The sequence below is a fragment of the Pongo pygmaeus genome, chromosome 15 (assembly GCF_028885625.2).
Source record: "Pongo pygmaeus isolate AG05252 chromosome 15, NHGRI_mPonPyg2-v2.0_pri, whole genome shotgun sequence".
In the NCBI taxonomy this organism is placed as follows: domain Eukaryota; kingdom Metazoa; phylum Chordata; class Mammalia; order Primates; family Hominidae; genus Pongo; species Pongo pygmaeus.
This window is the reverse complement of record NC_072388.2, coordinates 69917573-69944643: the sequence shown is the minus strand read 5'-3', so window position 1 is coordinate 69944643 and position 27071 is coordinate 69917573. Positions and strand designations below refer to the sequence as shown.

Genomic DNA, 27071 nt, shown 5'->3' with positions numbered 1-27071 from the left:
TTTTTCATCTCAGGGATTATAGTTTTCAACTCTGTAAGTTTGATTTGGGACTTTTAAAAGTATCTTCTATGTCCGTAGTTAACTTTTTAAACATAGGGAAAGCAGTTATAACTTTTAATGTCCTTGTCTGCTAATTCTAATATCTATGCAAGCTACAGTTTGGTCTCAACTGATTATTCTTGTTATAGGTTGTTTTCTCACTTCTTTGCACACTTGGTCATCTTTGACTGAATGCTACACATTGTGAATATTAACTTGTTGGGTGCTGGGTATTTCTGGATTTCCATAAATCTTCTTAGACTTTATGTTACTTGGCAACAGTTTGATCTCTTCGGGTCTTGGTTTTATGACTTGTTAGGTGGGTGTGAAGTAGTGCTCCTGCTAGGGGTAATTATTCCCCACTTTTAAAGATCTTTCTGAGTATTCTACACAAGGCACCATAAAATATGAACCATAAACGTCTCCAATCTGGCTGGTAGGGACATGTACTATTCCCAGTGCTGTGTGATTGCCAGGAATTGTTCCTCTGTTCCTTTTCACATGGTTCTTTCCCTGGCCTCAAATAGTCTCCTCACATACAGGAACATATCCATAGTCTGCCAAACAGTCAAGGTGACTCAATGCAGATCTCTAAGGTTCTCTCTCTAAGCAGCTCTCTCCTCTCTGACAGTCTGTCCTATGGGCTCTAACTGCCATAGCCTCCCTGGACTCTCAGTTCTATCTCCTTAACTCAGGAAGTTGGCTGGACTCTACTTCAGTTCTCCTTCCCTGTCTTGCAGCCTAGGAACTCTCTCAAAGCATTAAGCTGGGGCAATTGTAGGGCTCATGTTATTTGTTGTCATCTCTCAGGAATCACTGTCCTTTTTTTCTCATCTCCAATGTCTTGAAAACCACTGTTTCATGTACTTTGTCTATTTTTGGTTGTTTCACATGGGATGATAAATCCAATCCTGTTACTCCGTGTTGACTGGAAGCAGCTGTTGGTCACCAAGTTCATGTTTGCCATTAAGATAGTAGTGTTAAGAAACAGGGAAACAGAAGTTTCCTCTTATAACTGTTATATAGAACTTTGCATCATATTACCTATAACTTAAAGATCATCAACAACTCATATTCTTTGGCTTTTGAGTAGCAGTTGTATGAGTCTCATTGATTAACAAAAATAATTTCTTTGTAAAAGATATTGAAATTGTAACCAAAACATTTTTAATGGATTTAAGATAGTCAATGTTTAGAAACCCATTACCTGAAGTTTTATCTCAAGAGGACAAAACCAGAAAACATTTCCCAACATGATAACCAGGTAAAAACCTCAGTGGGTTATTAAAGACACTTCATCTTAAAAATAAAATCTGCATGTATCATTAATATCACACTATAATCTCACCTATCAAACAGGGCCAAAAGTGTGAGTCTGTCAAAGTTAATGCCAATCCACAGCTGGGGTAGGATCCAAAAGCGATAATAGTGTTTAACCTTTTGGGCAGCTTCTTCTGTTGGGCCGTAAGTAGCTGCCAAGTCAGGGCTTAGATCAATGTCCTGTTGCTCCAACAAATCTGTATCAATGGTCAATAGTCTATTCAATCGAATCTGTGGGAGAGAGAGCTAAAAGAAAGTTAGCATTGAAAGGCTTAAAATATCTTCAATATTTATTTAATATGTTTATTCAAAATAAAATATCTTCATAATTCAACAGTTACTCAATTAGCTTATCAGTTATCTAAGCCCTTTAATTTTCTTCTCTAATACACTCTTTTTTTTTTTTGAGACAGAGTCTTGTCTGAAGTATAGTGGCGCAATCTCGGCTCACTGCAACCTCCGCCTCCCCGGTTCAAGCAATTCTCTGCCTCAGCCTCCCAAGCAGCTGGGATTACAGGTACCTGCCACCATGCCCGGCTAATTTTTTTTCTATTTTCTGTAGAGACGGGATTTTACCATCTTGGCCAGGCTGGTCTTGAACTTCTGACCTCGTGATCCACACCTCGGCCTCTCAAAGTGCTGGGATTACAGGCATGAGCCACCGCGCCCAGCCTACTCTTTATGAATATGTTATGATTACCAGAAACTATAGAAGGTGACAATAGGAAGTGAACTAAAACAAAGTTAATTAATCAATAAACCTTTTGTAAATAATTGACTAGAAAAGTGTTTAAAATCTTAAGATTTTTCTCAGGGAATGCTTAAGAAAAAATCTTAAGATTTTATAACTGTACAGCTAGCGAATCTATTAAAACCACTTACTGTGAATCATTAGTGGCTTCTCTTCTCCCTGTCACATTTATAGTCTTTTCTCCTTAAGCTTTGAACCTCATTATCAGTGTTAAATCTGAGCTCCACTGCATTGGATCTGATGGCAGCAACTCTCATTTCTTCCCATAGTCTCTTATCATTGTTGTTACTATATTTCCAAATCCCTCACCCCTGTTTGTTTGTTTGTTTTGGCAAGCTGCTCACCTGTGGCTATACAAATTACTATACTACATTTAACTTCAACTCATCCATCCATCAGTTTACCAGTTTTCTTTTCCTCAGAAAGCATCAAAAGTTGACTGTATTTGGCACAGTACTAGGCAGCATTTTGCTATCTCAAGGTTCCCATACCATTTAAAAGTAGAAAACAATAAAACAATCATCTTCCCATGTTTGCTTTCCTATGCAGTTTCCAGGAATACACTATAGCCAAAAAGTAGGGAGGGTTTTTACTTTTCAAACACATATCTGGGTATAGTTGAGAAAATTTACTTCCTATATATAACACAGCCATTTCTATCTCTAAGCATTGACGAACACTTTCCAAAATACTTTTTAAAATACTCTATCCCAGGGTTTCTTAACCTTGTACTTTTGCTTCTTATCAAAGGACTTAGAAAAAGAGAGCCACTGGAGGACAGCAAAGTGATTTTGCCATAGTTTTCAAAAAATTTTTGTGTAACTTCATCGATTTTTATGGCTTTTATCGCTATCTATATAAATACGTATTTCAGATTTAATCTGAAAATTTATCATGTTGTAAAAATAAAGAAAAACCTACCACATCATGTGGATAAAATCGAACTGAGGTAGAACTGGATACATGAGAATCTGTGTCACTAAAATAAAATAAAAAAATATGGAACAAACAGTTCGTCAAACAGAAAGAAAAATATATCCTTTAACATTCAGATGAGATTCACGCATCTTCACTTTTCCATGTTAACTTCAAAATGCAAAATAGCATTTTCCTAGAGTTGTGATAAGAGCATAGACTCTGGGTCAGTGACTACATTCAAATCTCTTCCACTGAATGAGATCTTGGACAAGTTACCTACCCTCTTCATACTTTCGTTTCCTCTTCAGTAACATATGACAATAGTATCTGTATCACAAGGTTCTTGTGAAAGTGTTTAAATGAGATAATGCAAAGAAAGCAATAAACATATTGCCAGGGACCAGTAAAGACACAATAAACTTAAGCTATAATGTAATAACCTACAACGTAATTCAGTTTCCACAGTTCAGTCATGTTTGGATTTCAAAAGTTGAGGCTTTACCACATTTATGGTGTAAGGAACTGTTCTCTTGAACTACATTAAACATGGTAACAGCATTTCTATCCCTCCCTCCTCCTACTGTTTCCGTTGTTACAGAATCAGGGTAAAAGTCCAATTTAATAATTTTTTGATAGGGTGAATTCTGAAACTAGACCAAAGGAGCTTAAAGAGCATAGTTATCTATATGTTCTACTTTTTCAGCATGTAAGAGCTAAATGACTGCAAGATTTTATTGCTTTAAGTGGTCCCTCAAAACAAAAAAATAAGTAAACAGCCCACAGATGTCTAACATTTAAATAGATGTGATCTATCATTAAACAGAAGTCCTAAAATAAGAATCAGTAACTCTTGAGGGGAAAGAAAGCTAATTAATCAACAAAAGGCTTCAAAGTACAATTTGAATAAATAAGCAATAAGATCAAAATTTTAGAAAACAAAAATGTTAACACCTTCTAAAAATATAATTGATGTTATGTGATCAAGATTTCTAATTTATTTGCTCTTCTCCTGACTTCATTATCTTACAAATTCCTTCAGATGGGGGGAGAAAAAGAAGCTAAAAGTAACATATGAGACATATTTTAAGAAATTCTTCCTTAAAGCCAGTAAAAGAAATTTTAAACAAAATGAAAGTTTATTATTTAAAAAGGTACTTGACCAAACACTTAGAAGGAAATAAAATTTTAAAATTACATAAAGAAAGAGAACTGAAAGGTTTGAACTTAGTTATGTAAGAACTTACATGAAGAGTAAGTCCTGATTAGCTTTTATACATTATACAATATATAGAGAACATGAAATTTACAATTGAATTTGACACTGTGGGAAAACACTGTGCCACTGTAAGATCTTCGGGATATCTTGATTTAGTTTTTAAAACACAGAATAGCTTTTGTTTTAAAAACAATACTTTCTTTTTTCCATAGCAAAAAAAATTCTACCTTAAGTTTTTAGAAACAAATGCACTATGACAAATTATTAGAGTAAATATAAAGATGTTTTCAAAATAACTTTTATATCTGACCTGGTGACTACAGTTAACAATGTACTGTATACTTGAAAATCACTAAGAGAGTAGATTTAAGTGTCCTCACCACAAACAAGATTATAAGTATGTGAGGTAATACATGTTAATTTTAGCTCAATGTAGCCAATGTATACGACATTTCAAAACATCAGGTTGTATGCCATAAATATTTATAATTTTTATTTGTCAATTAACAACATTAAACAAATTATAAAAAACAAAAAAATTAACTTTTATAGTTCTAGGCTTAAAAACATTAAACATGGCAAACATATGAAAGTACACACACTCCTAATATGACTTCACACATACCAGATATTGGATGCTCTTCTTGCTGCTGGTTCAAAATTCACAAGTGACATATCACAGCCACCAGTCTCATACAGCGTAGAAGAGAACTTACCTAGCAAATAAATGATTATTTTAAAAAGCCATTAGAATACTCAGAATTTTTCCTTCATGATATACTAAATTTCATAAGTTTTTACATATTAAGAAAATACACCATAAACTTTTTAAAAAATATTTTTAAAACAATGATCTGCATGTAATTCAGCATGATGTGAGCTGAAAAGGAACATTGGACAGTAGGGTAAAACATCAACATACATAATCAGGTATTAAAAGGAAGGGACTTCAGTCAGCTTTGCAATACCAATCTCTTTTTTCTTTTTCCCACAGCACATTCTCTATTCAGGTGATCATATGAATGAATTTAATGTTTAATAATCACCTGACAATTACTTGCAGGGGGTGAGTAGCCATTTGCAAAGCTTCTTAAGTTTGAGATAGCTCAAACTACAAGCCCACAAAATCATGTGACTGCATTCTGAGCTGTGTTTCTTAAGAAGAAAAGTGTCCAAGTGTATCTAAGAAAGGTCAGTGAATTGAAAGAGCTAGTATTGTTGGTGATAATTAAATTATATTATTTAATGAACACTATTTGTTGTATGTTTCTACCACAAGAGCGCTATGAAAAATTTAGAAACAGCAATTGCTACAGCCAAATATCATTATGAAACTGATAAAAGGTTTAGAAATCATATTGGTTGCAAATGTTGCAAATGAATATAGATTTTTTAAATTCTCTTAAGATGAACTTTATAATATAAAATGATTTCTGATAATGAAATTTTAAAACTCTACATACTGCCTGAGATGTATTCTTCCCCTTTGAGGATCTATGGTAGCCATATCAGTGATGAAAAGGGAGCATAAATTAATTAATATAAATTTCCACGAAGGCAATGAAACAAGGTATACAACTCTGTAACCATTTGGTCTAGTCCAGGGTGCTTTTTGAGCATTTATGAGGTTTTTATTTTATTAGCTGAAATTAAAGAGGTTAAAAACAGGAATCTTCTTTTTTTTTGAGACAGAGTCTCACTCTGTCACCCAGGCTGGAGTGCAGTGGCGCAATCTCGGCTCACTGCAAGCTCCGCCTCCCAGGTTCACACCATTCTCCTGCCTCAGCCTCCCGAGTAGCTGGGACTACAGGCGCCCGCCACCACGCCCGGCTAATTTTTCATATTTTTAGTAGAGACAGGTTTTCACCGTGTTAGCCAGGATGGTCTTGATCTCTTGACCTCGTGATCCACCTGCCTCAGCCTCCCAAAGTACTAGGATTACAGGCGTGAGCCACCGTGCCCGGCCAAAATAGGAATCTTAAAGGTCAATGTTGACTTGATGGTAAGGCTAAACGTCAGATTTTCCCATGCCTACAATGCAGAGTGTGCAATAAGGGTTTTTTATTTAAGTGAAATACTTGAAAAAATGCTAATAAAAGGACTCCATAATGTACTAATATGACTAAGAGTTTACAGAACATCTCAAGCATTACTTCATTCTTTAAAACGACTAGAACCAGGAAAAAAATAACAATTTGAATTATTTGAGTACATTCTATGGATCATAAAAGTTGTGGTGTTTTCTGTAGCCACATTTTTTTTTCTGTAGAATAATATACTCCTGAGATAAGTTAGGGAAAAAAAGGTTTTCTGTGAAATGCTCAGTTCATTTGCTGTCTTTTTTCAAGGTTATTCAGCATGTAAATTATTTAAGACACTCCCCACCCCCATCTTTTAGTCATAAGTCATTCATCCTTAGCACCTCTAACAGAAACGGGATTAATGAGCTAAAATGAAATGATACAAGCCATCAACTTGGCTACTTCATAGATGTATCACTGAAAGTTTTTTTAAAGTGGTAGGGTGAATTACATAAGTTGCTACTGAAAAAAAAATTAAAAATACTGGCTCACTTAAAAAAATTTTAATGGTAGTTTTTAATGCTCTGTTCTGTATTCATTTATTGGATAATCAATGATTAGTGGTGCTATAATAATTAAACTTACATTAAGAGAAAAAAGAAATATCTGCCCAAAATCATGGATTACATAAATGCAGAATTATTATTAACTACATTAAATGACTAAATCATAGATTAACAAAGAGCAAAGAGGGCTTGGTTACTGCATGTGAAACTCAGTAAGAACAGAATGCATAAATGAATTGTCATAACATAATTTATACATATTTTAGAAATAAGTTAATTCTGTATTCAATAGAACTTAAATTGTTGCAGTATTTCTCAGCATTTAAGCTTTCCAAAGGATTTTTATTAATATATAAGTTCTGTTCTTGGTATATTAAAAATAATATGTATCTGTAACAAAATCAACTAAAGATATTATCTTTGTAATTTTCAAATGAAACAGTAAAAGAATATGATGTCATTATACTACCATGTTGTCTTTTACGTATAAATATCTAATATTAAATTTATATAGAAATAGTTGCATTTTAAATAAACATAAAGAATGCAAAAAAAAAAAGCTTTCCTAGACAGACAGTTGGAAAAATTGAGTAGTTCTATTACTACCTAAATTTACAATTCTGAATGATTCTATTCAAATTACTAACAAGTAATAAAATCTAAAAATGTAAGCAGAAGCATAAATATGTCTAAAAGGAAGGCTATGATTTTAACAGAAGTACATGACTTCAACAATGCTTTTCTTTTTTTCCTTAAGAGGCTTTTCTCTATTAAATTTCAGAAGCATGTTTAGGTTCTTAAAAATACACACAGCACTTGTCAGAACAAACTAACATTGTAATAAGGCCTCATGGTGTAGTCCCAACTTCACTCCAAAAGAACAAGTCTACGTACTTTAGAAGTACCAAATTTTACTCTGAAGATAAACACATCAGAAAAAAAATTACTAAATGTAATTTAATGTGCTAATGTAACCTACTGAAGGCAGCTTAAAAAATAACCAACCAGAAATACATATATATTACTATTGGTTTATAAAGATTATGTTAAATTTGTACAAGTTTTCTTGGCATACACAGCAATTTTACTATTTCTTTTGAGATTAAAACCATCATATTTAAACTTTAGATCTGAAGTAAAACATGCCGTTACAATACCCCTATTTTAATATTATTCTGCATTAAGAAAAATACTTCAATACTATTTTTTTCTAATACACAGAGTAGAAAGCAGAGCAAAGAAATGTGTCCTTCTCACATGAATTTGGATTATAAACTAAGCCATCTCATCATGATTCAACTGTCACCAATTAATTATACCTGATAGAATGCCTCTGTCATGACTTAAGGAGAAAAAAAATCAGTTTCTAACAAAATAAACAAGATTAGAAACTGGAATTTCAGACTTGTAAAAATTATACTGGCCAAGGGACTGCATCTCTAAAGACACATACACAAAAAGCTGATATGCCAGGCGCAGTAGGTCATGCCAGTAATCCCAGCATTTTGGGAGGCAAAGTGGGAGGATTGCTTGAGCCCAGGAGTTCAAGACAAGCCCAGGCAACATAGTGAGACCTCATCTCTACACACACACACACACACACACACACACACAGACACACACAGACACACACACGTACTAGCTGGGTGTGGTGGCATGTGCCCATGGGCCAGCTACTTGGGAGGTTGAGGTGGGAGGATCACTTAAACCTAGGAGGTTGAGGCTGCAGTGAACTGTGTTCATGCCACCGCCCTCCAGCCTGGGCAAGAGAGTGAGACCCTGTCTCAAAAAAAAAAAAAAAAGTTAAGATACCTAGTATTTCTTAGCAGTCTTATTGAATACTCAATAGCCACTGTTATTGTTCATAAAATCTGTTAATTACACACAACCATTCTTTTGAAGTAATATTTCAAAGTAACAACTATAGGTCAATAAATAAGTGATGAGCAACAGGAAGATGAGTAAAACTGGATACTGACTTAACACCAAGGATACCTGAAGCATTTGCCTAGAGCCATGAATGGTGCAACAGGCAAATTCTGATAAACATTCACTGATAAAAGACATGGGAAATTAATGGGATTCTCTAACTTATCCTATCAGTAAAAATCCTCACCATACAAAACAAAGTTCAGTACATCAAGAATTTTAAGAATAGTACTCACCTAAGAAACTCCAATCGCATTCCTTTTTTTTTTTTTTTTTTTTGAGACAGAGACTCACTCTGTCACCCAGGCTGGAGTGCAATGGCACAATCATAGCTCACTGCAATCTCAAACTCCTAGGTTCCAGCGATCCTCCCGCCTCAGCTTCCTGAGTAGCTGGGGCTGCAGGCACATGCCACAGTGCCTGGCTTACTTTTTAAAACTTTTTTGTAGAGATGGGGGTCTCGCTATGCTGCCCAGGCTGGTCTCGAATTCCTGGGCTTTAGTGATACCTCCTGCCTCAGCTTCCCAACGTGCTGGAATTACAGGTGTTAGCCACCGCGCCCAGCCTGTTGCATTCTTGACATCACTCATTTTTCTAAAGATACCTATATGTATCTTGGAAGAGGAGGTGGTTACTAGAACAACAAATCATCCATAGGGTTTTTCTAATCTTCCAAGTATCAACAACAAAAGAGGTCTCTTAAATTTCTTGGATAATTTTCTTTAACCACCTACCTCCCCAACCTTCCCTTCATTCTGTGTCCTCCAAGCCTGATGCACTGTCTACACTGACTTCTCTTTTTTTTAGTATTACTCATAGGGCAGAGAGGGGCTATAAGAACAAAGAGAGATGTATGGGCAGTAAATGTATAAAGTGAGTTTTTAAAAGACATTTGGGGGACCATATACATTCTATATGACTGAAGTACTCAATAATAGAAATGTTATTCAAGAAATAATCTGATGGAGACAGCATTGTGTTCATAATGCAATCTCAATGAATATATTATACTTTTAAAGAGAAAGCCTTTAAGATCAATTCTAATTTCTTGGATAGCACCCCCCTTATAATCATAAGTGGTGACTCAGTTTTTACCCACACAGAAATTACTCACTATATTGCTGCTTACTGGTTAATGCAGCGGTCCCCAACCTTTCTGGCATAAGGGACCAGTTTCATGGAAGATAATTTTCCTATGGATCCAGGGGATTGGAGGACGGTTTCAGGATGAAACTGTTCCACCTCAGATCATCAGGCATTGGATTCTCATAAGGAGTGGGCAACCTGGATCCCTCGCATGTGCAGTTTACAATAGGGTTCATGCTCCTATGAAAATTGAATGCTGCCACTGACCTGACAGGAAGCGGAGCTCAGGCAGAAATGCTCGCTCCCCACACCCTGCTCACCTCCTGCTGTGCAGCCTGGTTCCTAACAGGCCACAGATCCATGCCAGTCCATGGCCTGGGGGTTGGGGACCCCTGGGTTAATGGACTTGTTTCTCCCTAGATTAAGGGAGAAATAAAGGGGTCAGAAAACTTTTCCTATGAAGGGCTAGATAATACATACTTTAGGCTTCATGGGCCAGATAACCTCTGTTGCAACAATTCAAGTCTACAACTGTAACATGAAAGCAGGCACAGACAACACAGAACATAAACACAAATTTTATTTATTTACAAAAACAGGTAGGTATAGAGCTGGACTTAGCCCACAGGCGGTGGTTTACCAACACCTGTCCTAGACCAAGAATCTTAGGCTCCAAAAACAACTTTAATCCTCATGATACAATGGAAATCAGGTCACTATGTCCTTGTAACTTCAAGTTTCAATATTTAGAACAAGTCTTTTTTCTTAGTATGTGCAATGCTGTTCTAGCTTTTTAAATCAGAAGCATAAGGAAAAGAGTAGGTATAAGAAGAAAGTCTGGTTTAGAAGACAGCTTTGCGGACTGGTAAGGAAAGACAGATATCTCTATTGCTTGGCAACTATAAGAGAGATTTACATACTGATATATTTTACTGACATGGCTATCTGATTATCTAGATCTGAGTTAATAAAACATGCCTTAATTAATTGTTAAAACCTCCACTCCTGCTTGCTAATCCCCAAATCAGCTGAACTTTCCAAAAGTGAATGTACAAGTTCATATTTTGCTGTGATTTCATTATCCACTCACATTTTATTTCAAAGACAAGTTCTTCTTACTTGGGTAAAATAATCTATAATAACGATATTGGTGACATTAAGACTGGTCAGGTAAACAAACAGACAAGCCACAGAATGGGAGAAAGTATTTGTAATTTGTATCTGACAAATAAGTTGTATTTAAAATATCAAAAGAACTCATACCTCAACAGTTAGAAGACCAACAACCCAGGCTGGGCGCAGTGGCTCATGCCCGTAATCCCAGCACTTTGGGGGGCCGAGGTGGGCAGATCACCTGAGGTCAGGAGTTCGAGACCAGACTGACCAACATGGCAAAACTCCGTCTCTACTAAAAATACAAAAATAAAAAAATAGCTGGGCACGGTGGCACGCGCCTATAATCCCAGCTACTTGAGAGGCTGAGGTAGGAGAATCGCTTGAACCCAGGAGGCAGAGGTTGCAGTGAGCCGAGATTGCACCACTGCACTCCAGGTTGGACAACAAGAGTGAGACCCTGTCTCAAAAAAAAAAAAAAAAAAAGAAGAAGAAGAAGAAGACCAACAACCCAATTTTTAAAATGAGTAAATTTCTGGACACACTTCACAAAAGAAGATATATATGTATGTGGCCAATAAGCACATCAAAAGATGCTTACTATCTTTAGTCATAAGAGAAATTTAAATTTAAATCACAATGAGTTACCATTCTATACCCATTATGTCTGCAATTCCAAAGGCCAACGAAAGCAAATGTTGGCAAGAAAGGGAACTACTGGAACTTGGTGGTGGGGATGTAGAACTCTTTTCAAAAAGACAGTTTAGAAATTTTATTCACGACAGCCAAAAACAGGAAACAATACAACCATCGCCAGGTGAACAGATAAGCAATACACAGCCTGCTCATACAATGGAATTCTCAGCAGTAAGAAAGAACAAACTACTCACACATGCAAGCAGTATGATGAATCTCAAAAAGCATTACACTACGGGAAAAGTATATACAAAAGGCTGTATACTATATGACTCCATTTATATCAACTGCTAGAAGAGGGAAATCATGATGATAGAAAGCAGATTAGTGGTTGTCTATGACCAGAGGCAGCAGTGAGATGGACTGCAACAAGGCACAGAGAATTTTTTGAAAGTGACAGAAACACTCGCATCTTGATTAAGGTATCTGACAGGTATACACATCTGTTAAAACTCCTTGAATTGTATACATTTAACAGATGCCATTTATTGTACCTAAATTATATATCCATAAAATTGATGAAGAAACAAGAAAATAAAGACTCACCAGGTTAGAGTCTGATGAGCATGTAACAGCAAACAGTCAGCGAAATTCCTACCAGATACTAAGATTTGGGGGAATTACACTGGTATTTGCCGTTCTGTTTCATGGTTTCATTTAAAAATTATTACTCATTGGAAAATTAAAAAGTAGTATATAAAAAGAAAGTTCCTCACTACCCAAAGATAGCCTCTGCCAAGAATATTTTCTGTGCTCCTCTGAACAGAATCTTCCCCTCACTGTTTCTGCTGGGCTTTTGTCCACACAGTTAGAGACATTTCTCAGCCTCTCCCACGGCGAGAAGCTGTCACATAATTATGTATGGCCAATGAAAGGTGGGAGAAAATGAAAGGCATGTTTTCCAAATCTGAATCACGAAGATAAAGGCTAGATGTCCTTGACCTTTTCTCCTCATTCCTGTTTGCTAGAAAATGTCAACAACTACAGCAGGCACTTTGGACAAGCCAAGAAAGCCACATGTGAAAGATAACATCATTCATCCATCATGACAGAAATAGATACCATTAGACTCCCAATGGTTGTCATGAGAGAAATAGAAACTTCTCTTTCATTTCAATGATTTTGGGAGGGTCTCTCCTTGAAAGAAGCTAGCATATATTCCAACTAATGCATATACTAACCAGCTTTAATTTAGAATCTTAAGAATGATTAATGTTAGAAAGCAGATAATCTAGTTTGGTGATTCAATGAATTCTTTACAACATACTAGCAAGATACAAATTAAATATCTCAACCTGTCCCTGTAAGTTTCTGTAAAATTCCTAGAGCTGTTCAGGTATCCAAAACTATCTGAAATAATATTCTAGTAGTGTTCCCACAATAACAATGATAAACTTCTGAGCATTATCCAGGGGATGAAGATAGGAGTAGATAAAATTCATCTAGATTTACTTTTAACTTGTAATATTTGTGGTGATCCTCCCAAACTCTACCAGATAAAGTATAAACCAGAGCTTTCCATAAAGCCAATAACAGTATATATCAAAGCCCCAAAAATGTATATTCCCCTTGACTGATAATTCCATTTCAACATTATTTATCCTAAGAAAATAATCACAGCTGCTGTACACAAAAGCTTATGTAATGGACATTCAGCACAGTGTTCATTACAATAGGAAATATCAGGAAACAGTGTGAAGACTAACAATGGGGTTAACTGATTAAATAATGATATAATATTTTATCAATAATGACAAAGATGATTATATAACAAGTTTACAATTGTCAAGCACTGTTCTAATTGTATGCTTAATAAATATAATCCTGACGATAAACCTATGAAGTAGCCATTATTTTTGCCATCCTTTGATAAATGAGGAAACTGAGGCATAAGACAAGACAATAACTTTCCCAAGATCACATAGTTAATAACTGGTAGAGCAAAGATTTGAAGCCAAGAAGTCTGGCTCCAGAGTCCACTATATTGTACTGCCTTTCACGTACATCTAAGTGACAAAACATTACGCAGTCACTTAAAAACAAATCAAAGAGGCCGGGCGTGGTGGCTCATGCCTGTAATCCCAGCACTTTGGGAGGCCGAGGTGGCTGGATCACCTGAGGTCACGAGTTCGAGACCAGCCTGGCCAACATGGCAAAACCCCATCTCTACTAAAAATACAAAATTAGCCAGGCATGGTGGCGCATGCCTATAATCCCAGCTACTCGGGAGGCTAAGGCAGCAAAATCGCTTGAACCCAGGAGGCGGAGGTTGCAGTGAGCCAAGATTGCACCACTGCACTCTAGCCTGGGCGACAAAGTGAGACTCCGTCAAAAAAAAAAAAAAAAATCAAGGAACAGCTAATAACATGAGTAAATGTTCAGAATGCTAAGTGAAAAAAGCAAGATACAAAACTCAAACAGTAGCACAAAAGTCACATAACATGATCCTAATTCTATTTTTTTAAGTGCATATACACATGTGCATTTTAAAAGACTGGAAGGAATAAATTACAAAATACTAATAGTGGATATCTCTTAGTGATGACATTGTAGATGACTTAATTTTCTTCATGGTATTTTCCAGTATTTGTCAACTTGTATTCCTGTGGTAAGGATGGGAATAGCACATTCTAATTTTACCAAAACGAAGTAGAATATAGCCCTTAAACCTCTTAATACTTCTTCCTTTGAAATATAATGAAGTATTTTTATTGTTTTGATAAAAATAAACATTTTACTTTCATTTATATACACTTTGTTGCCCCTCACCCCCCAAAAAGGATCAAAGAATAGAATTTATTTTTTTGTACTCAAAACAATAATAAAGGACAAAATCAAGGTTGCTGCAAAAAGATGTAACTTTTTTGTTCAGATGAATGAAAATAATCTACCATAACATAAGGAACTGACGTATTAACTCTAAGATCCCTTACAGTCCTCTGACTCTGTATTAATAGTAACAAGGAAAAGTACTAATAGCCCAAAATGCTACAGAGTAGTATATACAATATTTTTTAAAACACCAAGACTAACTCTAATAAAAGTCATTAAAAGTACTGTAGATCACCTGAGTCTCTGCTTTTTAAAGTAGAAAATTTAAAAGCTTCCAAATTATATTTCTGCTATGAACTGCTTAATAGGAACAGCAATGTTGCCAGGTTTCCTTCAATAATTCTACAGCCAACTACATTTTCAAGTTAACAAGCTCTAGAATAAAGCAGATTACCTCAAAGAATACCTCCTTTGTCAATCCTTACACAGTAATAAAACAAAAGAAAACCTACGGAAAATCAATTCAAGCATCACTTTTTAAAAATCAGGTACATTAAGAAAGTCTTAATCAGAGAAATACTACTCATGATATATACGTGCTTTGTAATTACGTCTTGATAAATATAGAACTCTTGTCCTCATTTCTTGTCAACATTAAGTAATTTTTAAATTTTTCACATAAAGACAAAGTAATAGCTTCATATACACTTTCAAAGCATTTCCTCACCCCAACCACTAATTTCATACACAGAAAAAACCACAGGCAATGTTTCTTGTTCTATCTGATCTCATCTAGAACATTTTGTTTGAGATGCTGTGTTACAAATTAAGAGTGTAACTACCAGCTATAATGGCAAGTTTCATCATTGCATCAACTTATTAGTCTTAATTTATAAGAGAAAACTAGGATTAGTAACTAAGAAGTAATTGCCAAATTCTATAGAAAAGATTAGCAGATATAAAACGGAACTTTAAGGCTACCTGATTCAGAGTCTCTTGTGTCACTTAATCTGGGCATTACTAAGTCACAGTTTGTTTTATTTAGAATTTTTGTAGTTTAATTGAGAAAACAGTATAAAATCAACAACAAATAGCAATTCCAATAAAAGACCAATCAGAAGAAAATTAACCCTTAATATGTGGTCTTTAAAATAAAGAGCAACATATTACATTGAAGAATTTGAGAAATTCTGATAGAAATATCATTTCCAAAGATGTTAACTTCCAAAACTCATCCAACACTTAAGTCATTTGAACCCAATTTCTTTTTAATTAGGTACACATGGAAATGAAAGCTATAAGTAAGAAAGAAAATTATGTAAGTTTTTCCTTTTTTTTTTTTTTTTGAGATAGGGTCTCACTCTGTCACCCAGGCTAGAGTGCAGTGGCGCAATCTTGGTTCACTGCAACCTCCGCCTCCCAGATTCAAGCAATTCTCGTGACTTAGCCTTTTGAGTAACTGGGATTACAGGCACGCACCACCATGCCAGGCTATTTTTTGTATTTTTAGTAGAGATGGGGATTCACCATGTTGGCCAGGCTGCTCTAGAACTACTGACCTCAAGTGATCTGCCCGTCTCAGCCTCCCAAAGTACTGGGAGTACAGGCGTGAGCCACCAAGCCCAGCCTAAGTTTTTCCTTTTAAATTATGCCACTTATAATTCATATTCTAAAATTAATCATGATTAACAATTTTGCTTGCTGAATACAGATGATACAAGTACTTTTTCCTCTGCTTAATAAGCTACTAATAAAATCCTCGTAATACTATTTTTAGTGAATTTTTCCATGATGTCTAATGTTCTCTGGTAACCTTAAAATGCCAGAGAAATAAAGATTCTCAGGGTTTAGTACAGGAAATGGATATGGTTACCTATTGTGACACCACAAAATAAAGATGTAGAAAACACAGTTTAGGAAAACTATCTAGGCTTAGAATTAAACAATGTCTGATTCAGAGTTTTTTTTAATGCAAAACAGCATATGTACATGTACATACACAAACATATGCACTCAAACACGTATGAGTGCGCATATATGTATGCTTTATATAAACAAATTATGCATATGCATATACTTTCACATGTAAAAACTGGTTAAAATTTTTTAATAGAAGAAGCTAAATTTGGAAGGAAGCAATCCTGTGTAAATACTCCACTTTTAGGGAATATCATAGCTAACTTTAACATATTTGAGTATAAAGTACCCATATTCATTCACGTATTTTCATTCACATAATTCACTGTTAATTAAAATCAAGTAGAAAATTAAACCATACAACAAAAATATTCTAGATTCTCTACCAATTCCTTTAAGTTCAGTTGCAGTTCATTTTCAGAATCTTTTTTGGCCAACTTTATAGGCTTTGGAACAGGTATACACTCCACTGATTGTTTTGTGCTAATTATTACTAAGTATTCAATTTGGCACCATTCAAATATGATAGAGCAAGACCTAGTTTAACGTGGCAGTTAACAGAAAGATAAAATCCAAATTATAAGAGAATATCCTGAATATCCACCAACAGATGCTAAAGTCGTCTCCAATCAGAAGAGGTTTTTTCAATCTTCAGAACTGGAAAGGCAGTTCATATGTAAGTATTTTCAATAATTGGCATGTGGATTTAGAATGTGACTATCATTAAAGCTTGCTTAGCAAATTTTTTTAGCAAACTAAGAATTCTTATGGAGGAAAATCATCTACTGTTTCATTTTATGCTTGATCTGATAAAAGTCTAAAACTCTGAAAGGGATTAAAATGAAGCCTTTTATTTTAGCTGATCTACTACTATAAAGCCAATGAACAATGAGATGGTAACTGTAATTTTATATTCGCAGATTCACAAAAATCCTTTGGGTTAAGCAAAGAGAAATAGCAATATAAAGTTATTACATAAATGAATATATTTGCAACTGAAGAAGTATTGCTTACAACTAAAACAAGTAGCTAAATTGGAGTCTACCTCATTCTCCCTCAAGCAGCCTCCTTATAAATTTTCTTGCCTCTACAAATTACAAACTCAAAAGCAAAAGCATTCCAAATTTAAAATGTTTTATTGCTTTCTCATTTTATTTAGAAATCACCATACATTCTAACGTTATAAATATCTTAGATTACCATTTTCAAGTGTCTGTGAGATCTGAAGATGACACTTTTCATTGATATGCATACCTCTCTACAACTCAGCATTTTTACAAAATAGAAAAAAGAGTCAATGAATAGGTAGCATATAAAATTTTATTAAATCCTAATTTGGGCAACTTATACCTCATATCCTTCCAGTTAAAACAGTAACTGGATTATCATCTTTATAAGTAAAAAGCAATGATAACATGAATAAACAAAATCACAATGAGTAAATGCTTTCAAGTGAATTATTTCTGAATAACTAGATTTTCTTCATTATATTTACTTAAACCATTACTAACCTGTATTCTGAGAACAAGACAGCTAGATTATACAGAGACACAGAAACCAAAGTAACATAAAGTATCATCCTTAAATAATGCATAAGACAGGTATCTGAGTAGGTATGTATCATTAATGTTTAATGATACCACACTTCTGAGAATTAATTATTCAATAATTTATATGTTTACAGATATATTGACAGGAACAAGAAATAAATGTTATAAAGTTATTATGTGACATTAGTACGGAGCCATGATGTCCTTAGAGTACTGTATTTTGAATTAAAATAAATCCTACTACAGATGACGAATATAGTGTGAAATATAGAATATCTTAAAGAAAGATTCTATAGTGGCAGACAATTAGAAAGCACTTTTCCCTTTCCTAAAGCACATTCAAAATATTCAAAGAAATTAAAGTTTAGTAAGAAACTTTTTTTAAAAAAGTCAACGTTTTCTCCTATATGGTACAAATGCCTGGGAAAAACAGAATTGAGTGTGAACATATATTAACACTTTAACTACCTATTAAAAATGGACACGACCAAAAGAAAATGCAGAATAAGAGTAGAGAGAAACAGAAAAGGAAAAAGCAAAAAGTCACATTTTCCTAACACATAGGGTAAATCCTATATAAAAAGTGCTCCTATGCATAGTTTCAAAATGAAGCTATCTCAAAAAAGAACTGCAATCGTTACCCATCATCTGCTGCATTAAAGTTTTTGTATCATCAAGATTACATAAGGCCTGCATACCAAGTTCATCGTGCAAACTGCTACCGCCTACAGCAGATGCATTGTCATGTGATGCTTCTAAGTGGACACTCCCATTTCTCACCAGCAAGGAGGCACTAGCACTGAGCACTGCAGCCTGGGAAGGGGGGCGGGACTGGACTTTGACCTGGGCTGTGGACTGCTGGCCTTGCTGACCATCTTGAAGGCTAGGAAAAAACATGGATTGGGGAGACATTACAGGGAAGAAAAGAGAAAACAATACCTAGAATGAAGTCAATATAGAAAACTGATTTCAAAAAGGCACTTTTTTTCAACATAACCTAAGAAAGAGCCAACAAACTTTGTAAAATATACAGATTGCATTGCCAACTTAAATCTTCTGGTCCTTACAAATTTGATTTGAAGAGACAAATGCAGTCAACATTAAATGTACATGTAAACTCGTCAATCTGCGACTTTTTTCCACCTCAAGCCAACTAAATTCTAGTGTAAGGAAAAAGAAAGCAGCAAAAAAGAATCATAAATACATTCAATATATGTGTGCTGCAGCTGGTCCCCAACAGATAAGCCCTATGTTTCAGTTAAATATGCACTTTCATTTATAGCCTTGTAATAACTCTAGAATTGTTCTTTCAAATATTCTGAGATCTCAAACTCAAAACAAGTTTATAAGCACTTGAAAACCAAATAGTCTTTATCAAATGCAACCGAAATAACAATCTTGAATCAAAAAAAATCACAAACTGGCTCAAGAAAACCAGAATAACTGACTCAATCAATGAAATACAAATTGCCATGGAATACAGTCAGAGGTAGAATTAATATAAAGTGTTATCTATAAAAAGCTTACATCTTTCTGAAATAAGGCCATGTACTTTATATACAAGTATTAGTTATGTTCCCATAACAAATTTTGTTATTTGTTCTTCCAAACCATATTCCAGTCTCATTTACGTGGATCCATCATTTTAGAAAATCTTTAAAATAATTGGGAAACTAGTAATTTCTCAAAGGATATTAGGCCTAAGTTTGATAAAATTTTTAAATACTTGGTATTTTGAGATTAAAATTTATTTATTACAAATTTTAATAAAAATTATCCAAATTAAGAGACTATATTAACTTATTTTATACTTTCATATTTTTATGATACTGTGAATTTTAATGTTCTTAGTATAATATTTAGTCAAATTTAAACTGACAAAACTCATAAAAAAAGTTTTGAGTATAATTATTATTCTCTACATGATGTTCAATGCAACTCTGCAATCTGTCGATTGAAGTTTACCTTTAACAATCCCAGAGTCTGCAACTAAAATTATTAGACCTCTAGAATGAATAAAAGAATCCTACTTAGAATGGCCTTATTCAGTTACTTTATCATTTTTCATGAGTATCAACATTTCTCTAATCCTTTGAATTCAATGTAATTGTTTCTCTGGTACACATAAAACAAACTCATGTATTGCAGAATGACCATGAAATAAAAGGCTATGTTGAAACTTATATATATGTATATCTTAAGCCTGTGGTTATGACAATAGAATATATTCTGGAACTATGCTGTCTGATACAGTAGCCTATGATTATCCAAATTAATTAAAACTTTAGTTCCTTGGTCCTGCTAATATTTCAAATGCTCAGTAACTACATAACATACCTAGTGCCACCAGAGCTAACAGCTACCAAAGCAGGCAGTAGTGAGTAGTTAGTGTCTACCATATAGAACAGGGCAGATTATAGAATATTTCCATCATCCTAGGAAGTCCTATTAACCTGCACTATTTCATTTCACCAATGAAAAGTATACATTCTAGGCAGAGGATAGGAATGCACACAACATATGAAAAAACTAAGTCTACAAATGTGGACTTGTCAGTCCTTACTGGCATTATTTTTTAAGCCATAATGATAAAAGTATTTATTTAATAATTTCTTCAGACTGGAATATTTGTAGAATATATATAAATCAACAGATAATCTTGGGAACTAATATAATCAGATAAGGTTTTTATCTTCCATACATACATCATTTGTTACTCTTCCTCAGAATCTATCTAAACTTATCCACAAACCTTACCAAAAAGGACAAATTTCACAAGGAAGAAAATACTGAGAAAAAAATGTTTAAGTAGTAGTTCAGGTACCGTGTCCCTGTGTCCCTTCAGGTTCAGAAGACACAGAATTTTACAAAATATGTACTCAACAAATTTTTCTATCGATTTTTTCACTTGACATCATAAGCCAAGTTGCCATATGGCAGCTAGACGTATTTTGGCATGAACGCATTTGAGTATATGCTCATCTTCAACACGGAGATGCACAATGTATATCCAATATACAAAAAGGTTTTTAAGATATTAGACAATGCATAAAAATCAACACCAGAATTAAAAATAAATAAATAAAATTAGCCAGAATCCATGTGATTATAAACATCAGGGTTTTGACTATCAATTTAATTTTTATTAAATTAATTTAGATAATTTGGCCAGGCACGGTGGCTCACACCTGTGATTCCAGCACTTTGGGAGGCCGAGGCGGGTGGATCACAAGGTCAGGAGATCGAGACCATCCTGGCTAACACGGTGAAACCCTGTCTCTACTAAACATACCAAAAAAAAAAATTAGCCGGGCATGGTGGCGGGCGCCTATGGTCCCAGCTACTAGGGAGGCTGAGGCAGGAGAATGGCGTGAACCCGGGAGGTGGAGCTTGCAGTGAGCCGAGATCATGCCACTGCACTCCAGCCTGGGCAACAGAGCAAGACTCTGTCTCAAAAAAAAAAAAATTAATTTAGGTAATTTTTATTAAAATTTCTAATAAATAAATAAATTTTAACCTCAAAATACCAAGTATTTAAAAATTTTATCAAACTTAAGCCTAATATCCTTTGAGAAATTACTAGTTTCCCAATTATTTTAAAGATTTTCTAAAATGATGGATCCATGTAAATGAGACTGGAATATGGCTCGGAAGAGGAAATAACAAATAAGTGTTATGTCTCTTGAATTCCTATTGTCACAATCCTTTAACAGAAATTAAAAAGTCCATTATTTTCACATAACTTGTTAGAAAACATATTCCTGGAGGGCTGCACTTTATCCTAAACTAATAACGGTACAAATAAATCTTTTTTTACACTTCTATGTCAAAACTACCAGTTTGAGTAAGGGTAGCAACTATTTTATAACACTGCAAAAGAAAAGGTAGAAATTTAGGTCTAAAACTATCAGCTATCACTAGCACCACTGACACGCAATCTTAATTGTTAACATTTCTACTATGAATGACTGAAAAATAGTTGGTCTTCGTCTTTCCTTCTTCTGTATCACTTAATTGGCACTTGATACATTCTGCTTATACTGCTAGTTACCTTTCTATGTGTCTCTCCAACTAAAATGTAAAGTCTAAGAGTATCATTACATTATTCTATGTCTCTATATTCTAGAAAAACCCAGAAGAGTGTTTTGAATAAAGTACCAAAAAAAATAGTTGGTGGATTCATTTCTGAGCACCACAAAGGGACCCCTATGAATTCCTAATCATGAATTCTCAGTTATTACTATGACCTTATTGTATTACAGATTTTTTAATCTTGTATTTTAAAAAATAAATTTTAAGAATACACTAAAGCATTTTTCCCCTTCCCTGAAATGCACTGATGATTTCATTCCATTCCAGGCAATTAACTAGAATTAAACAGATATCACATTTAGGATGATAAATGCAGAACTCTTAATATTTGTATTATAAATATTTTAAATATTTGACTTTTTTAGGTCTACTAACTGGGAAGAATTAGCAAAGGCCAACAAAACCTACCTATAAAGCGAAAAATTTTTTAAATAAAACTTTAAAAAATAATTCTGAAACAGTATATTCTTATAAGCATTATAAAATAAATGCAAATTCTCTTTGTAAGAAAATTGATAATTCACTCCCAATCCTTGGAGACGTATATTTTACCAAGTTGCCTTTTGGATGGTCACTTATATATTCATTAAAGTTTAAAATAAATTAGTATATTTACTAATATTTATATAGCACTTGTAATGAAAATGTTGCCACATCTACCATTTCTTTTTGATAATTTTTCCAAATTTTAAATGACCATATCATCCTATATTCATTTAAAGACGAGATTACTATTCTGTAACTCACACTGTGGAATAACACCAATATACTTTACCTGAATTTTTTTACAGTTACAAAAGATGAATAAATTGGTGTTTCTCTCTAATTCCCCACAGATAAATTTTATTTTACTTTACCCATGATGAAGTCAGCTTATTTAAGATATATGCAACCTTTGTACTAGGAATATCCTGGAACCTCAACAAAAACTACAAGCTGATTATTAGAAGACTACTTTTCAAAACTATAATGTGAACCCTTTAAAAATAAGTAATAGGGGCTGGGCGCAGTGGCTCATGCCTGTAATCCCAGCACTTTGAAAGGCCAAGGTGGGTGGATCATGAGGTCAGGAGTTTAAGACTAGCCTGGCCAGCATAGTGAAACCCCATCTCTGCTAAAAATCCAAAAAATTAGCTGGGCATGGTGGCAGGCGCCTGTAATCCCAGCTACTCAGGCGGCTGAGCCAGGAGAATGGTTTGAACCCAGGAGGCGGAGGTTGCAGTGAGCCGAGATCGCGCCACTGCACTCCAGCCTGGGTGACAGAGGGAGACTCTGTCTCAAAAAAAAAAAAAAAAAAGTAGTACACAACATCCTCATTTGAATGGTAATGTATTTCAAGCCCTAGAAAAACATGGGAAAATTGTATGTGATTGGCTGGAGTTAGAACACAGCTCTTTAATATTCCACCTAGTAGAGGATAAAAAACTAATTTGTCTGCATATGTTTGCTAAGTGGTATCCAGCAGGCTCATTAGTGGCAAAGAATGAAATAATTTTTAAAAACTGAAAAGCGAAAGTTAAAAAAAAAAGTTTTATATAAACACGGAGTAAGAAAGCAAAAAAGTTGCCTTTGGCAAGTATTATTCAAGGGGCAAAAAGAAGAGGTTAGAAACAAAATAGAAAAAGTAAAATAAAACGCTGAGCTCTTTCTACATGTTGAGACTATGCCCCAAATCCATCAGCAGAAAGAAAAGTTACTTCAGGCAGGAAAAGGCAAGGTAGAAAGGAAAAAGAACAGGAAGGCTCACAAAAAGCAAAGGGCTCAGAAAAGGTTTCTAGAACAAGTGTTTCTGTTAAATTGATTGTCTTCTCATTTTTATATTTTAAATATTGGTTTAATTAATCCATATTACTTTTTATAGAATTTTGACTTACTGAAGAATTAATTAGGAACATGATCTATGAAAGATGAAGTTCTTGTTTTTTGCGTTTTTTTTTTTTTTTTTTTTTGAGTTGGAGTCTCCCTCTGTCACCTAGGCTGGAGTACAGTGACACGATCTTGGCTCACTGCAACCTCCACCTCCTGGGTTCAGGCAATTCTCCTGCCTCAGCCACCCTGAGTAGCTGGGACTACAGGCGCGTACCACCACGCCCAGCTAATTTTTTTTTTTTATTTTTAGTAGAGACGAGGTTTCACCATGTTGGCTGGTCTCAAACTCTTCACTTCAGGTGATCTGCCCACCTCAGCCTCCCAAAGTGCTGGGATTACAGGCATAAGCCGCAGCGCCCAGCCTTTTTATTATTTTTTTTTAATTTAAAGGAGTTTTAATTGAGCAATGAACAATTCGTGAACTGGGCAGCCCCCAGAATCACAGCACATTCAGAGATATTCCAGGGGTGCCTCATTAAAGACAAAGTTCTTGACTGTAATGTAAAATCTAGGAAAACAAGCAAGTCTTAAATCTCAGGGGAGTATGAAATAAAATATTTTAGAGAAACAGGATTTTGCTTGTTTTGAGAACAAGGTTTTAACAAGAGAAGGAGTTTATCTGTTCCAACCTACCATGCACTTAACAGCAGTTATTTCATCAGATGTTCTTCCTTCTAAATTTGAAATTAAAATGTAGCTAGAAAATAATTTGTAAAATGGTACTTTTGGGACACAGAGGCTAATACAAGTATTTTGTGTAATATATGCACTGCTTAAGCAAGCATATGTAAAGTATTTATATCCATTTTGGGGGCAGAACACAGTGGCTCACGCCTGTAATTCCAGCACTTTGCGAGGCCAAGGCAGGCAGATTACTTGAGGTCAGGAGTTCAAGACCAGCCTGGCCAACATGGCGAAACTCTGTCTCTACAATAATACAAAAATTAGCCAGGCAGGGTGGTATGCACCTGTAATCCCAGCTCCTCGGGAGGCTGAGCCAGGAGAATCACTTGAACTTGGGAGGCGGAGGTTGCAGGGAGCCAAGATCACGCGACTGCACTCCTGCCTCGGCAATAGAGGTGTCTCAAAAAAAAAAAAAAAAAGTATTTATATCCATTTTTGTATTCTTAAAATAAAGCCCAAGTCTTTTGGATAGATTTTTATATTTCTAATTCAGGGCATAGATTCATCAGATTTGATGTAATTAAGAATAAAGTAGCTACTGGAATTTTAATGAAAAATTATCCACAATGTTATGAATGGATGCTTTCTTACTTAGGACTACTGGAAAAAGTAATGATGTTTTTGTTTACTACAATACAGAGCTTGAAAAATTTAATAAAGATATACATATATATCTCTCTCCAACTGACCACACTTTACATAAATTACATATGTTAGTTCTGTCATTTACCAGATCCTGGTGATTATAAAAGGCACCAAGTTTTAGGCAATATAAAATAAATCATATATTTTAGTGAAATAAAACAATCAAACTGGCTTATCAAGTTTAAGTGAATTGTTATTCCTCAACAAGCTCACCACTCAGTTTGTATTTGTTCATATTATATTAAATACTGTCAAAATATTGGGGAAAATATTTCATGATTATTAATTTGGAGTGGGAGAAAAAAAAAAAAAAAGGAAAGCTGACTAAGGCCTACTATATACATCCTATAACTGCCCTCAAGTGATTTTGCAACTTAAAATTGACTAAACCAATCTGATCATTTTGCTTCAACAGTGCAACATAAAGCATGCATAATGCAACAGGCTCATGGTCACATGCAGAAAAAGCCAAAAAGGGCTTAAATGTATGGGAAAGAAACAGAAAGGAAAAGAAAAACAAAGCACTTCAAATGCTTTCTTGGAACTGGCGGAACAGATTAGAAGGGCTGTTACATGCATGCTAAACTTGGTGGAATTGAAAATACCATACCTTAGGGGTGATCCGATGAGCAATGTAGGAGGGGTAGGGTTACTCCCTGCATTGTGCCGGCGCCGTACTGCCTGGCGCCTAAATGTGCTGCGTTCACGGCGAAATGACACTGCCTCCTCGCTGGCTTGTGCTGCTGCATCAAGACAGACTTAGGTCAAACAAGAGCCTAGGTCAGAGATGTAAATAGCAGCTGAGCCTGGCTTTCCCTTGACTTCCCACCCTCACGGGTAAAGTGAACTTATTAATCCAAACTGTTTTCACATGTATACTGTCAATCTATCATATCAGGCAATACACAAAAGTATCTGTCATTTATTTAAAGATAGTTGTTTCTTTAAAAATAATGTTTTTGACTTATTATCTAGCCTTGCCATCTTCTCTTCAACCTCAATTTCCTATTTTTAAGATCTCCGTTGTTTTAAATCTTTTCCTGAAAGTTTCATTTATTTTGGTCCCATATTCCTCTATTGCCCCGTTAATTAAGTCAACCTTAAAAGCACAGTATTGATTAGTTTCCACTAATGGGAATAGGACATTAGTTTCTTACATTCTTGAGTATTGTAAAAGCAGCAAAGACAGTACATTTCACTGTTGATGACAAGGAGTAAGGCTGTAAGTTTATCTCACAGTACCCTGTGCCATAATTTTGGCAGCATTAAATGAAACCTCTGGTTGTGAAGCTGCAAAACCAGTGTGTTAATTCAATATAGCATGAATATATTTTACTGTAAAGGTACTTCATTACCATCAAACTTTATTCAACTCCATGCCTCTGGCTCTGGTCCTCTCAACTTTAGGAAGCAAATATTGGCAAATTGGGAAGCATAGGAACTCATAGCTTAATCTACAAACAATAAAGTACAAACAAACAAGCAATGAAGTTTGTACTTTATTGTTTGTACTTTTTTTAGTTTGTACTAAAGCCAAGCATACAACACGAGAACATCACAACAATGGCTTAGTAGAACTATACAGATCTTACAAAACCACAAAAATTGACCGATTTGGGTTTCGAAAGCAAAATGTAAAATGATTTTCATCCATTTAAATATAAAACAAAACAACTGTGTGATCTAAATAATTTGGGAATCATTTTGCTTTTGAGAAAGGGCATTTTGATGCTAAATATGAATAAAAACACAAGTTAGCACAGAAACATTCTTTCCAAACATGAAATTTCCTTTAAATTCCTTTACTTGTGGGGTAAAAGTCCATGTATACAAAAATTATATATGGCCTATGACAGCAAAAGATGCTGATTAAATCCGGTCATCTAC

The 27071-nt window shown here is 34.7% G+C and overlaps 1 protein-coding gene across 12 annotated transcripts in view; it reads right to left on the bottom strand.

The window, feature by feature from the left end:
- The window catches only part of PCNX1 (pecanex 1), a 205555-nt gene that overhangs the window by 101611 nt on the left and 76873 nt on the right, over nt 1–27071 (bottom strand). For 4 of the 12 annotated variants that reach the window (XM_054447422.2, XM_063651749.1, XM_063651753.1 and 1 more), the window contains exons 7-11: nt 25795–25927; nt 18593–18777; nt 4870–4960; nt 3032–3089; nt 1388–1605 (exon numbers count right to left, since the gene is read on the bottom strand). In XM_054447422.2, the coding sequence (XP_054303397.1) occupies nt 1388–1605; nt 3032–3089; nt 4870–4960; nt 18593–18777; nt 25795–25927 (685 nt within the window). The remainder of the gene's footprint in view (nt 1–1387; nt 1606–3031; nt 3090–4869; nt 4961–18592; nt 18778–25794; nt 25928–27071) is intronic. The other 8 variants (XM_054447430.2, XM_063651757.1, XM_063651756.1 and 5 more) reach the window with 6 other exon arrangements.